The sequence below is a fragment of the Phaseolus vulgaris genome, chromosome 9, assembly GCF_000499845.2.
Source record: "Phaseolus vulgaris cultivar G19833 chromosome 9, P. vulgaris v2.0, whole genome shotgun sequence".
In the NCBI taxonomy this organism is placed as follows: Eukaryota; Viridiplantae; Streptophyta; class Magnoliopsida; order Fabales; family Fabaceae; genus Phaseolus; species Phaseolus vulgaris.
In genome coordinates, this window is record NC_023751.2 from 8015134 (window position 1) to 8030891 (window position 15758).

The 15758-nt window shown below is 32.7% G+C and overlaps 2 protein-coding genes across 2 annotated transcripts; one reads left to right on the forward strand and one right to left on the reverse strand.

Annotated features, from left to right (window-relative positions):
* Window positions 1-1997: 1997 nt before the first annotated feature.
* Window positions 1998-7541, forward strand: LOC137820309 (V-type proton ATPase subunit E-like). The gene is made up of 6 exons (XM_068624308.1): window positions 1998-2236; window positions 2319-2419; window positions 3092-3248; window positions 4263-4459; window positions 4707-4806; window positions 7066-7541. The coding sequence occupies exons 1-6, from the start codon at window positions 2135-2137 to the stop codon at window positions 7099-7101; spliced, it is 693 nt and encodes a 230-aa protein (XP_068480409.1). The 5' UTR covers window positions 1998-2134; the 3' UTR covers window positions 7102-7541.
* A 1252-nt stretch (window positions 7542-8793) lies between these two features.
* Window positions 8794-14674, reverse strand: LOC137820308 (V-type proton ATPase subunit E-like). The gene is made up of 6 exons (XM_068624306.1): window positions 14409-14674; window positions 14226-14326; window positions 13596-13776; window positions 11701-11897; window positions 11331-11430; window positions 8794-9270 (listed from the first exon to the last, which is right to left on the reverse strand). The coding sequence occupies exons 1-6, from the start codon at window positions 14508-14510 to the stop codon at window positions 9235-9237; spliced, it is 717 nt and encodes a 238-aa protein (XP_068480407.1). The 5' UTR covers window positions 14511-14674; the 3' UTR covers window positions 8794-9234.
* Between the last annotated feature and the right edge of the window lie 1084 nt (window positions 14675-15758).

Here is a 15758-nt window from a genome sequence, read left to right on the forward strand (position 1 = left end):
CGTAAAATTAACAAAATTTGGAGACATAAACTTTTTGTGCAGCAATAAAAGGATTTGTGATGAAGCAGTAACTTCTAAATATAATCGTAGTGGTATGGGCTTGATCGAGACCAGGAAAACATGATCAAGATGAGGAAAATCATCAGGGACGACGGTTCGGCCGACCGACACATATATCCATTAACGTTCAAACTAAGGTTAGTGAAACTAATCTGTCATTGAGAATTAGGTAATACAGTCATAAGTGTGATCTATTCCACTAATCATGCCCAATAAGGTAAGTTTACTAAAATAATATAAATAACGCGATTTCCAAGGAGAAAAGGTACAACATTTATTATTGTGTATCTACCCGAGTGTCGATCATCCGCTTTACTGACTTGAGCGTCAAAATATTTTCTGCAGGTACCTCCCCCATTTGGCATTCATCCGAGACTGAGAGCAGAAGAAGAAGCACGGAGGCAAGAAGGATCCCAGCCAAGCCCTAACAACCTACCCAACCGAAGGAGAAAGACGAAGACTTCAATAGTTATCTAGGTCCTATCTCCCTAGCCGAAACAATAATCAATTATAGCTTTTTTATATAATTGATTATTATGTTAATATTTATGTTTTTTTATAATAGAATAAGTATATTAAATTTCATTTCATTTATAGTTTTAAAATTATTTTTTATTTTAAAAAATTAATTGTATAAATTACATTTTAAATATATGAATATACAAAAAATTTATTACACTACATCAATATACAATTTTTTTACTCATTTCTACTATCTACAATCTTTTCACTTATCTCTCTCTTTTTCTTAATTCAAACATCATCATTTTCCATTGATTTCTTAATTCAAATACAAACTAAATATAGAAATCGTGTACAATTGAAGTTAATATAAAAAGTTCATATTATATAAATTAATTGGATAATTTTAAGTGAGATTTAATTAATCTCTCTCCTGATCGCTTGATAGGGCTATTTAGACAGATAAATATATTTTCTTTTATCAAATATATATATATATATATATATAATTAACTATATTTTTTTTTCTTTTATGTGGTGTTTAGTAGATGTGAAAAAAGTAATTAATGCATAATGTTTGGTAAGAACCGAAGAAAAAATAAATTATTTTTAAAAAACAATAAGATTTTTACGGTATATTTTTTTTACATATTTTATTCATTTATTTATCTATTTCTTATGAAACATTTTTAATTTTCACATTATTATTTTTATTTATTTCTATTCTATTAATGTATTTCTCTCTCTTATATATCAAAAGATTTCCTTAATTAATTTATAAAAAAAATATTCTTTTTGACTAATTAATTATATTTACATTCTCATTATTTATAAATAAGTAAATTTAAAATTTAAAACAATCTTATAAAACCAATTAATTTGTAAAATACAAAATTGCATCTATTTATATATTATAATTTGACTATGTATTTAGTTGATATAAAATCTTCAATTCACTAATATTTTTAAATAATACAATAGTAAAAGATACCATAAGTTTAACAACTGGTGATAGAATAAACTTTGATAATGATTTAACAGTTTCTCTATCTGTAATTTACTTTCACTGTCACTGCTACAAAGTAAACAACATATTATTCCTGTTGGTTGTTTTCAAACTTTTGTTCCATTCCTAAAACAGTTACGTCAAAAAAGATTTATATTTTCTGAGAAGACTTTTATGAAAAATATTTTAATTTTTTTAAGAAATCCATTTAATGGAATATGTTAGCATAAGTGAAATAGTTTAATGTTCATTAAAAAATGATGTTTTTTTTTTTATTTTTTTTATTTCTTTCGTCTCATTTCTATTTAATTCAATTTCATCTCTTTTGTGCCTAGATTCTCTCATTTTTTATACAATTAATTATTATTTAAAAACGATTTAATGAAAAAAGTTTCTTTAATTTACAAAAAATTTAAAATTATTTATAAGATCACATATTCTATATTTTTATTTCTAAAAAAAAAAAAAATCCAAGCCCAAAATTTGTATTTTAATCTGTTAACATACATGTGCATAAATAAGAGGTGTTATCTGTGCGTCGTGCAGTGAGGCATCAATCCCTGTGAAATTCAATCAAAGAGGAAGTTTCCGGTGTATCATCTGAAAATGAACGACTCAGATGTCTCTAGGCAAATCCAGCAGATGGTGCGGTTCATCCGCCAGGAAGCAGAGGAAAAAGCCAACGAGATCTCTGTCTCCGCCGAAGAGGTATCTCTTCTTTTCGCCGTGTTTTCTCTTCTTTCGCTCTCCATTCACGCTCTCAGATCGAATCGTACTTTTTCTTCTGCAGGAATTCAATATCGAGAAGCTGCAGTTGGTCGAAGCCGAAAAGAAGAAGATCAGGCAAGAGTACGAACGCAAAGAGCGCCAAGTCGAAATTCGCAAGAAGATGTAACTTCCTATGTACCTTTCTATACTCTTTTTTTGTGTGGATTTTGTCTGAGTTTGAAATTTGTTAGGATTTGTCCTCCATTGACTTTGCTTAAAATTAAATTATGGAGACCAAGCCTTACTCGTATAGATCCTATACTTGATTTCTTATGGAACCGGATTCGGTGCGGTTATTTTTTCATGTAATCACTCATTCAGTGTATTTATTTATGATTGAAGAACTGTGACAGTGTTTTAATTTTAAGTACTAGGATATGATATTTCAGATCTTTATCGAACTGTTCTGAATTGCTGAATGCCTGAATGCATGCAAGTCAGATCAATCAACAATGAAATAGTCTACCAGGACCTTGTGGTCTTGTCGTACAATTTGGTAAAATCAATAATTAATGGCTATAGGTTTAGTTTAGTCTCTTTTTATTTATTTACTTTGTTTGAGTTTGAATACTTCGTTTGATGTTCAATTTCTTTAAAGTTGTTGACGTCTGTGGCAAATTACTTGAAGTCAAGGATATTGCCCAAGTTTGACGAAGGAAATTGAGGGTTTAGTTTCAGAGATGTATTTTATTTCGTTATGTTAAATACAGAGGTGTGCGTTGTGCTTCAAAGTGACAAAAGCAGTGCTACTTGAGATGGTTTATGTTTTGAGTCACAATTGATTGTTTGTTGCAGCGAGTATTCGATGCAGCTGAATGCTTCTCGAATTAAAGTTCTTCAAGCTCAAGATGACGTGATTAGTTCCATGAAGGAAGCTGCTTCCAAGGAACTTTTGACTTCGAATCATCATGATCATGCCTACAAAAACCTTCTGAAAGATCTCATTGTTCAGGTCAGTTAAATTTTGAGTATGGTACACCTACTTGTGATTTGATAATTTGATTTTGCTGTTTTGCCAAGTGCTGATATGATATCAGATTGTTGTTTCCATCTTTTCTAGTAAGAGCCTTGCACCTAGGCAACTGTTTTTAATGTTATTTGTTTATTGTATCCTACTTTTGTATTATTTGAGATTATGGGCACAGCATTGTATCTCTAACTAGTATTTTCATTGCAAATTGCTATTATCCAGAGACATCATTGTATTTGATAACAATGATGATGACACATGAAAAGGAAGAGGAATAGGGTTTCTGATATTAGCTCTGAAAGGGAGTATAAATATGCAAGACATACCAAAGATATAAATATATAAACATGGCAAGAGCATAAAGACTAAACTACCCTTAACTAATAAATATAATATTATTTAACAGTATCAACATCATTGATTGTTTTGTGATAGGAACTTGGGTATTTTTGGAAGTGCAGTGGAGTATTTAGCTGTTTGGTTCTCCTCCTTGTTATAGCTACTTTTTTAGAGTGGGTTCCCATGTTCTTGGGTACTTATCAATTATTAGAGCTAGTTGTTGCTGTCTTGTAAGGGGCTATCTTCGTAGGGTTCACATCAATATGGAAGTTGAGTGAAGTGTCACCAAATGAAGTGTTAGAATGAAACCTGCCAAGATGTTGTCTCTTAGAGGTGGTGCTATGATAAGAACTTGGGTATTGTGGGGTCCCGAACTCCCACATTGAGTAGTATGTATGGGATCCTCGGTGGAATATTTAAGTGATTGGTTCTCTCTCTTTAATAGTTAGCTTTTGAGGATGGGCTCACCAAGTGCTTGGGGACCAGCCTTGGTGTGTTCAATGGCATGAGTTCAAATCCTTACCCATCCTGTTACTCTTCCCTTTTTCATTGGTTAACATGACCTTTTTTATTCCTTTGTAATGATATTGCTGTTTAGACTACCTTCTATGTGTAAGTATGTGGACTTGGAGTTAATGTTAGGACTGTGTGTTACAGTGTTTGCTAAGACTGAAAGAACCTTCTGTCTTATTGAGATGTCGGAAAGAGGACCTGCACTTTGTTGAGCATGTGCTGGATTCTGCTGCACAGGAGTATGCTGATAAAGCAAATATTGACCCCCCAGAGATCATTGTTGACAACCAAGTCTATCTTCCACCTGGACCCAGTCATCACAATGCTCATGATATCTCCTGGTAAAGTTCATATTATAACAATTAAATCTTAACTAATTTGTTTCTTACCCTATACTTTTTTTTTTGTCATGGTTAATTATAATTCAACACTATCTCCTGAGAAAAGTGCAAATTCAAATCTTCTGTGCTTATTAGTAATTCTTTCCCACAACAATTGAGGATACTTCCTAAAATCTTGTTAGCTGTTAGCTGCTTTGATATTTAAATTTTAGTTGTAACACACTTGATTATTTTTGTTGATATTCAGTTCTGGTGGGGTGGTGCTGGCTTCTCGTGATGGAAAGATTGTGTGTGAAAATACTCTTGATGCACGACTTGATGTAGTGTTCCGTAAAAAGCTCCCTGAGGTAAAAATTTACGCATATTAATTCTTACTCTGTGATTTTGTATCCTGTCAGATATTTTCTACTGAATTGTTTCTGTGGACTTTTCATATTATTTCCAAGTAGGAAGGTGGGTTATTTTTGAGATATTGAAACTTTGACATTGAAATAAAAAAAAATACTTCAGTAAAATCATATCTGATGGGCTACTAGGACAGGTAATGGAATGTGCCAGTGATTTTCAAGAGAAAAAAAAAAGAAAAACAGAGCTTGTTTAACAGAAAAAAAAAACCTGAACTTTTAATTTTTTAGAAGCCTTACTATTTATAAAGTTTAATGAATAACTACCCACTAACAACGTGATCCTTGGAATAAGCCATGAATACAATCGGGAATGACAAAGTATCTAAAACTTCCCAACAGACTCTTTAAGACTAGGACAGCAACAACGAACAAAAATAACATAAGCAGAACATGGAGTATAGGGAATAGTTAACTGATGCTCAACTCGATGTCAGCTTCCTCACAACAGATTTAAGTTTTCTGAGGTGTACTCCTTGCCATTATCAAATCTTAGAATCTGAATTTGGTTGCCACTTCTGACTTGAATTTTAAGGAAACAAAAAAGATGCAACACATTCTTGTGAAATCATCAATAAAGGCAACGTAATGTCAACACAAGTAGCTCTTTTTGCTGACTTCAGAAATGTCTTCCTTCTTGCTTTCCAAATAGACAAGCCTTACAGGTTGGTATGTATTATGTGATCATCAAATTTGGGAAAATCAGTTGCCAGCTTCCTGGACTTCATTTGCAGCAGCCCTTGGTGGTGATAATGCCTGAGCCTCTTGTTTCAAACTTCTGTGATATTTTCCTTGATTGGAAAATCAGCTTGCTCTTCCTCTAATGGATTTATAGGAAAACTTGTCCCTTCCGTTTTTCCTTTGAAGATATCATGACTGGCGGCATCCCTAATCAGGCAAAGATTGTCTTCAAAAGCAACTTTGAAGACTCTTTCAATCATTTGGTTAACACTCAACAAATATTGTTGAATTTCGGATACAAACTTTACACCTGAGCAACTTGCTATTGCAACAATTCCCTTTCTTTTGACGGAATTACAATCACCATTGCTATTCTAACTTTGGTGATGTTGGTTGCCTCTAAATCTTTGAAAAGCTCCCTATCGATGGGTCATTTGATTGGTGCAACCACTGTCCTTCAGCCAAATCTTACTTACTTCACTGCTTTCAAAGCACAGCCACAAAGTAGATCCTCGTTGTCTTGACCAACAACCTTAGCTTCTCCTCGTCGTTATTGATTTTTGCTCTTTCATACGATTGCTTCATTTCCCATTTGATTGCACTTTGTACATTTAGCATCAGGTCTCTTCCAACATTTGAGTGGAGGGTGACTCATTTTGCCACAATGCTGACAAGGTGGGTAGCTTTTCTTCTCACCCTTTTTCTTGTTGTAATCATTTGCACTTCTCTCACTACTGGCCCGATGATTCTTCTTGTGATTTTTCTTTTTCCATGTTCTTCCTTGTTACCTCTTGGCTAGTAGAGTGCCTTGATATTCTCTCATCAATCTTTTGCCGCATTTGGGCCTGCATGGCATGTAGGACTTACTTGACCTTATCAAATACTCACTTATCGTGGAGTGAATATGAAACATAAGACTGACATGAACTTAATGAAGATAATAACAAATTAGTATTAAAATATAGAAAGTTAGAAATACAAAGGAGACCAAAATAAGATGGAAAGGCAACAGGGAACGGAGATAATCTGAATATTTGATACTTTGAAAATTTCGGACGAGTTTTCTCAAGAAAATATTTCATATTTGTTGGATAGAGATACTAGACTAGAATATATATACACGCACACATAACTAGACATAAAAATTAAGAATTGACAGTAGTTATTTTGTCAAGGGAAGGAGAAGCCATTAAGATTTTCTAGAGCCAGGAAAACGACAAAATTCTTCAAACTAAACTCTGAACTTGGACTATTGCTCTCATTCAAATAACTTGTATGTAGAATTTTGATTCACATCCACTTTTACGTATTTTATCGGGTAGTTCTATTCACTTCATTCCACAATATTATACTAGTATATACAGTTTCTATTGGATTAGTTTAAGTTGTGATAACCAACATTCTTCTTTATTTTCTTTCTTCTTGGGAAAGGAGGAATGGGTGTAATTATTTTGAGATGATGAACTGGTTAATCATGTCAAAGCACTAGATTCTTATGAAGTTTCTTGCTCTTTGTTGCAGATTCGAAAGCAGCTCTTTGGACAAGTTGTTGCTTGAATATTTCGATTGTATTGTTTCCGTACCATGGAGTGTTTATATCCCGAAGCATAAAGCTTGTCTTGGACCTGAATAGCTCTGGTGCCGTTGAGTTATAGTTGTTGTCTTTTGAATAACACCAGTTTTCGGTAGTTCAGTTGCTCCCATACCGTTTATGATGGGGCATGTGGCGTTCTAGAATTTATCTGGTTCATTGCTGCTTTTAGCTCATGTAGCAGATATATATACATATATATTGTTGACATTGTGAGTATAAGGGTTATCTATTGTCGTGTCTGGTGCAAGTAAAAGAGAAAAAAAACCCGGAAATAGTGAAACGTAGGGTCCATGTGAGGGAATGGGAATTTGACGACATACAACGTGTAATTTCATGCCCCATTTATCATGGATTTGGTCTTCTGATAGACTAATAAAAATAAACTTGCATGTCTTGATGATTATATTCAAATAGTTATCAGAAATAATATTTAATTAGAGGTATATCTTCTTAATCAAATACAAGTTCTACATTAGTTTTAATAAAATATAGGAAATAAAGATATAAACATGAGGAGTATAATAAATTTATAATTAACATATATTTATGTATTTGTGTAAACTAGATTTCGTTCGGATTGGTTTTCATAATCAAATCTGAAATTCAATCCAATAATGGAATTTGATATTCATTTCTGTTTTTTTTTTTCCTTTCAATTTATTCAGTTTAAAGTCTTAGATAGATTAATTTTCATTTTATTACACAGGATTGAATTAATTTATGAACAGACCTATTTGACATTAAATAAATAAAAATATTTTAACCAACTTTCAATATTAAACAAAAATTTCATATGAAATTATGGCTAAGAAACAATGAACCATCATAATTAATTTTATATACTATAAAGTAGGTGCAGTGAAAATAAATAAGAATAAACTAAAAAATTGAATTGTTTTATTGAAGAGGGAGAGAGACAAATATATAGAGCTCAATAGAAATATGTGAGAAAAAATGCTGCCAATTTTATAATTTTTTTCTGCTATTATTGTGCACCACACCAGTATTAATTCATTCTTCATCCATTTCCTCAACTGAGATCCAATAATTTCACCGAGATTAAGGGACACATTCCTCTGAGAATAACCTCGATTGGTTTTAGAACCACAAAATCAATGAGGATGTGGGAGTAATTATGCAAATATTGGTCACACTTCTTTTACTAAAAAATACAATTTCATTTATTAATTATCAAAATAAATAAAATTTTAAAAAAATATTAAAATGGTAGGTCGTAACAATGACACGACTTTAGTGCATTTAAACTAAAGTCCAAATAACAACTAAAATGTAATCAGATTTCAACTAAACTCGTACCACCTTCACACAACTTATCCATTTTGATAATTTTTTAAAATTTTATTTATTTGAGTAATTACGTTGTGAAATTATCCATGGTAAAAATCTTCATTTCTGTACTATTGGAAACTGAGTGGAAGGAAGGAACAAGAGAAGTCATTCTACAAATTTCGGCATACAAAACAAGATGAGCCAATAGCTAAAAGTGAGAAAATGTGCTTCCTTACTATAATTTGGAAACAATCCTTTTGAGTTTTTAAATAGACACCGGAGTTAAAGAAAATAAGCGCAAAAGTTGTGACAATAAAGAAGTTGCAAAATGTAAAGGAACATAGAGATAGCGAAACAAGAGCATGTAGACCAACAACCACGCAAAAACAGAGACTCTAAAAAAGGTTTAGATGTACAGACAACGGAGAAGAAAGGATATAATGATACATGAAAGGTTTTAGAATTGTACTTTGCCAAAACACCAAAAGATGCAGGAATATACCTGATTGCCTGGGCGCCGACATTTCACTATTTTCACTTGCCCGCGACACGATAGTAGAGAACGCTTATACTTCTGTCACAATGTTCACAATAATGTATATATCTGCTACATGATTACCAATAAGCTAAAAGCAGCAATGAGCTATAAAAATTCTAGAACACCACATGCCCCATCATAAACGGTATGGGAGCAACTGAACTACCGAAAACTGGTGTTATTCAAAAGACAACAACTATAGTTCAACGGCACAACAGCTATTCGGGATATAAACATTCCGGGTACGAAAACAATACAATCGAAATGTTCAAGCAACAACTTGTCCAAAGAGCTGCTTTCGAATCTGCAACAAAGAGCAAGAAACTTCATAAGAATCTAGTGCTTTGACATGATTAACCAGTTCATCATCTCAAAATAATTACACCCCTTCCCCCTTTCCCAAGAAGAAAGAAAATAAAGAAGAATGTTGGTTATCACAACTTCAACTAATCCAATAGAAACTGTATATATACTAGTATAATATTGTGGAATGAAGTGAATAGAACTACCCGAAAATACGTAAAAGTGGATGTGAATCAAAATTCTACATACAAGTTATTTGAATGAGAGCAATAGTCCAAGTTCAGAGTTTAGTTTGAAGAATTTTGTCGTTTTCCTGGCTCTAGAAAATCTTAATGGCTTCTCCTTCCCTTGACAAAATAACTACTGTCAATTCTTAATTTTTATGTCTAGTTATGTGTGCGTGTATATATATTCTAGTCTAGTATCTCTATCCAACAAATATGAAATATTTTCTTTTGAGAAAACTCGTCACGAAAATTTCAAAGTATCAAATATTCAGATTATCTTCGTTCTCTGTTGCCTTTCCATCTTATTTTGGTCTCCTTTGTATTTCTAACTTTCTATATTTTAATACTAAATTGTTATTATCTTCCCTAAGTTCACGTCAGTCTTTTGTTTCATATGCACTCAACGATAAGTGAGAATTTGAAGTGGTCAAGTGAGTCATACAGGTGCTGAAGTCTTGAAAGATGTTGGGATTTAATTTAGCAGATTCCAGAATGGTTGAGAAAATTCTGATAAAGGCATTAAAGAGATACAAAAATTTACACAAAGGATCTGTTTAAGATCACTTTGACAGAAATCCTACATGCCTTTGCAGGCCCAAAACCAGGACAAGGAGGTAGTTGATCAAGACAAGGAGGTTCTACTCTTTGTGGCTATTGTTTTTGCAAGCAGTGAAGTGAGTAAGATTTGGCTGAATGACAGTGGTTGAACCAATCAAATGACCATCGTTAGGGAGCTTTTCAAAAGATTTAAAAGCAACCAACATCACTAAAGTTGGAATAGGCAAATCGTGATTATATTTCAGTCAAAAGAAAGGGGACTGTTGCAAAAACAAGCTGCTCAGGATTCAAAGTTGCTTTTGAAGACAATCTTTGCCTGATTAGTAGAGATGCGCTAGGCATGTTATCTTTCAAGGAAAGATGGAAGGGACAAGTTTTGCTATAAATCCATTAGAGGAAGAGCAAGCTGATTTTCCAATCCAGGAAAATATCACAGAAGTTTGAAACAAGAGGCTCGGGCATTATCACCACCAAGGGAAGCTGCAAATGAAGTCCAAGAAGCTGGCAGCTGATTTTCCAGAACTTCATGATTACACACCAACCTAAAATACTTGTCTATTTGGAAAGCAAAAGAGAAGCCATTTCCGAAGTCAGCATAAAGAGACACTTGTAAGCTGCAGTTAGTCTACACGGATATATCTAGACCTCAGAGAACTCCTTCGTTAGCAGGGAGTTGATATTATGCTGCATTTATTGAAGATTTCACAAGAATGTGTTGTTTCTTTTTCTTTCTTAAAATCTAAGTTAGAAGTGGCAACCAAACTCAGATTCTAAGATCTGATAATGGCAAGGAGTATACCTCAGAAAACTTCAATCTGCTTTGTGAGGAAGCTGGCATTGAGCATCAGTTTACTACTCCCTATACTCCACGTTCTGCTTATATTATTTTTGTTTGTTGTTGCTTTCTTAGTCTTAAAGAGTTTGTTATTCCCATTTGTATTCATGGCTTATTCCAAGGATTATATTGTTAGTCGACAGTTATTCATTAAGCTTTATAATTGTAATGCCTTTAATATATGTTTTCTTCTGGGTTAAACAAGCTTTGTTTCTTCTTTTCTCTTGAAAATCACTGACACATTCCATTACTTGTCCTAGTAGCCCATCAGATCAGATATGATTTTGAAGTATTTTTTTAGTTCAGTGTCAAGTTTCAATATCTCAAAAATAACCCACCTTCCCACTTTGAAAAATATAGAAAGTCACAGAAACAACTCAGCAGAAAATATCTAACAAAGGAGACAACCAGAGTAAGAATTACAATGCATAATTTTTTTACCTCAGGAAGCTTTTTACGGAACATTACATCTAGTCGCGCATCAAGAGTATTCTCACACACAATCTTTCCATCATGAGAAGCCAGCACCACCCCACCAGAACTGAATATCAACAAAAAATAATCAGTTTGCCTCAACTGAAATTTAAATATCAAAGCAGCTAAAAGCTAATGCGATTTTAGGAAGCATCCTCAATTGTTGTGGGTAAGAATTACTATTACCATAAGATTTGAATTTGCACTTTTCTCATAAGATAATGTTGAATTATAATTAATCCAGAGGAAAAAATAAAGTGTAGGGTAAGAAAGCAAATCCTGTATTGGCCGGACCAAACAATTAGTTAAGATTAAATTGTTGTAATATGAACTTTACCAGGAGATATCATGAGCATTGTGATGACTGGGTCCAGGTGGAAGGTAGACTTGGTTGTCAACAATGATCTCTGGGGGATCAACATTTGCTTTATCAGCATACTCCTGTGCAGCAGAATCCAGCACATGCTCAACCAAGTGCAGATCCTCTTTCCGACATCTCAATAAGACAGAAGGTTCTTTCAGTCTTAGCAAACACTGTAACAAACATCCCTAACATTATACACCAAGTCCATATACTTACGCATAGAAGGTACTCTATAAATAGCAGTCAAGCAGAATATATATCATCACAAAGGATTAATGCAAGTTGACCAGGAAAGAGGGAAAGGGTAAAGAATTGAACCCATGCCATTTAACACACCATGGAGACCAAGGTTGGTTTCCATGTCAAGAGATAGTTATAATTGAAATGTACTCAAGCTAACTATTACGGGGAGGGATCCAATCACCTAAATACCCCACTGAGGATCCCATACTATACCACTCAATGTGGGACTTAAAACATCCCACAATACCCAAGTTCTTATCGTAGCACCACCCATAAGCAACAACATTTAGGCAACTTTCATTCTACAACACTTCATTTGGTGAAACTTCACTCAACTTTCGTGTTAGTCAGAACTAGGAATGACAAATGAACTTGTCCCCCATTGACTGTGTATAGATAATACCCAATTTTTTAATTTGGGTATGGGGATGGGGATGTACATATCTGCCCTGCCGACCTCTTACCCGTCCCCTTTTTAAGTTACTAAACACCTTTAATTTATTAGGTAAACTACAAAACTTATATTAATTTTTCATTTAATCATTTTTACTCTTTTCTATAATTATTTGACCTTAATCCATTTATTATTTGATAGTCTCACTCACCTTGATATTTATACAATTATAATTATTTTCTTGATATTTGACATTGGAGTAAAGAAAATGTGTATTGTTTTGACATTGAATACTTGATAATACCGTGTTTCCTTTGCTGTGATTTTTTTAAAAAGAATTATTTAATTAATATTTGCAATAGTCAGGGAGAGGCTACAAGTATATCCATTTCCTGATGCCAAGGGGATGAGACAAAATATCATACCCGTTGGGGTATGGGATGGGAATGCGGATGAATTTTTACTTTGGATATGAGAATGAGATAGTCAAACTTGCATCACCCTATCTGTTGCCATCCCTAATCAGAACCTTAGATAGATAGCTCTTTTCATGACACCAACAACTAGCCCTCATAATAATTGATGTGAACCCTACGAAGATAGCCCTTCACAAGACACCAACAACTATCTCTAATAATAATTGATAAGTACCAAACACTTGGGAATCTACTCTAAAAAAGTAGCTATCACAAGGGGATAACCAAACAGTCAAATACTCCACTGCACCCCATACTACCCAAGTTCCTATCACAAAACAATCAATGATGTTGATACAATGGTGTCTCTAGGTAATAGCAAGTTAAATGATAATACTAGTTATAGATACAATGTTGTGCTCATCATCTAAAATAATACACTAGTTATAGATACAATGTTGTGCTCATCATCTCAAATAATACAAAAGTAGGACACAATACATGAATAAATAAATAACATTAAAAACAGTTGCCTAGGTCCAAGGCTCTTACTAGAAAAGATGGAAAGAACAATTGATAAGTACCCAAGAACTTGCTATCACAAAATAATCGACGATGTTATACAATGATGTCTCTAGGTAATAGGATTTTTCAATGAAAAAATTGGTTTTAGACAAAATAAATAACATTAAAACAGTTTCGTATGTGTAAGGCTCTTGTAAAAAAAATGGAAACAACAATCTGATACTTGGCAAACCAGCAACTTCAAATTATCAAATCATAAGTAGGTGTACCATATTCAAAATTTAACTGACCTGAACAATGAGATCTTTCAAAAGGTTTCTGTACACATGATCGTGATGAGTCAAAGTCAAATGATGATGATGACTCACACTCAAAAGTTCCTTGGAAGCAGCTTCTTTCATGGAACCGATCACATCATCTTGAGCTTGAAGAACTTTAATACGAGAAGCATTCAGCTGCATCGAGTACTCACTGCAAACACAATCAATTGGTTGTGCATCAAAACATAAACTATCTCAAGACAACAAGGATTTGGTAGACTATCTCATAATTGATTTGAATTGCATGCATTCCTCAATTCAGAAATACAAAAGCGTCCTGATTCAGAAATTATAACAATTGGACAAAAGATCATATTTTAGTACTTAAAACACACAGAATCACAGTCGTTCAATTATAAATACATAGAATGAGGGATTACATGAAAAAATAACTGCACTAAATCTGGTTCCATAAAGATTCAATGCTGCGTTACTAACAATAATCACACAATCAATAGACACTGTCGTATCGTAAGGATCAAAATCTATACGAGTAGGAGTTAGTCTTCAGAATTTAATTTCAATAAATTTCAATGGAGGACAAATCCTAATGAATTTTGAATTCGCAGAGACAGAATACAAAGGTATATCGGAAGTTACATCTTCTTCCGAATTTCGACTTGGCGCTCTTTGCGTTCGTACTCTTGCCTGATCTTCTTCTTTTCGGCTTCAACCAACTGCAACTTCTCGATATTGAATTCCTGCAGAAGGAAAAGTACAATTCGGTTTGAGAGCATGAATCGAGAGCGAAAGAGGAGAAAACACGATGAGATAAATATATACCTCCTCGGCGGAGACAGAGATCTCGTTAGCTTTTTCCTCTGCTTCCTGGCGGATGAACCTCACCATTTGCTGGATTTGCTTAGAGACATCTGCGTCGTTCATTTTCGGAGAGACACTGCAAACTTTCTGAGATTGATCTTGATATCTTTTCCCACTGCAGTTACAACAACAACAACTCACACTCCACCACACCTCTTATTTGTTAAAATACATAATCTGGTATACGCGTGGAAATTTTATTTCCTTATTTTAAGATGTGTGACCTTATAAAATAATCTCACTTTTTTTTAAACTAAACAATATTTTTCATTCAATCACAACCTCAAAAATATGTAAGACGTATTTATATATTATATAATTAAGAATTATATAAATTAACAATAAATACACAATTTATTTTTTATTTTTATAATTATAATAACAATTTATACAATAAAGTTTGATTTTTTTATAAAATTAATCTATTTTTTTTAAAAAAAAATTGTTAGAACCGTACTATAATTGTCAGAAATCTAAAAAATATTTTTTGAATTAGACACTTCACGGATACATGTCCTACAAGTATCATTCGAATGTCGCCGACTTCACAGATATGTGTCTTACAGGTATCATTCGAGTGTCGCCGACATATCATTTAAGAGGAATGTCCAAACTTCATATCACAACTTATAAAAGAAAATTAGTTTAATAACAGTTATTTTATTTTACAAACAAATTTCAATGCAAAATGCAGAGCATATTTATAAAAAAAATAAAAAATTCTTAGGAGAAATATTAAAGGGTTAATAATTTATTACGGCTCATTTAATTTCAATATTTTATGTTAATAATGTCCATTGTTTTTAAAAGTTGTAAATTATGTTTCACTATTTAGTGGTTCAGTTTGGTACAACCCAGTCGTTGATTTGTCAGGGTGAGACTGATTGGAAATAGTAACATGTTTGTTATAGAATAAACTGTCATTTTCATTTTTTTTATATATTTTTATTTATTTATATAATTGGTTATGATAATTGATATTATTTTTAAAAAAATATACATATAAAAATCAAATAATATATAAATAAAGTTGTAGGTAAAACATTGATCACACCGATATTTAATTATAAATATCTACATTATTAAACAAATAAATGAGTAGACTGTATAAGAGTCATACAAATTATAGATAAGTTTAGTTTGCTTGATATATATGAATATACTAGACAAAAAAAACTTTAAATTAGAAAATTTATAAATATTTTATCACGTATTATGTATTATACATTGTAAATTTTCACTGTAATTTAAAAATACTTTATAACACAAATTTATGTGCAATGGTAATTTAAAAGTTTTCCATTCTTCAAT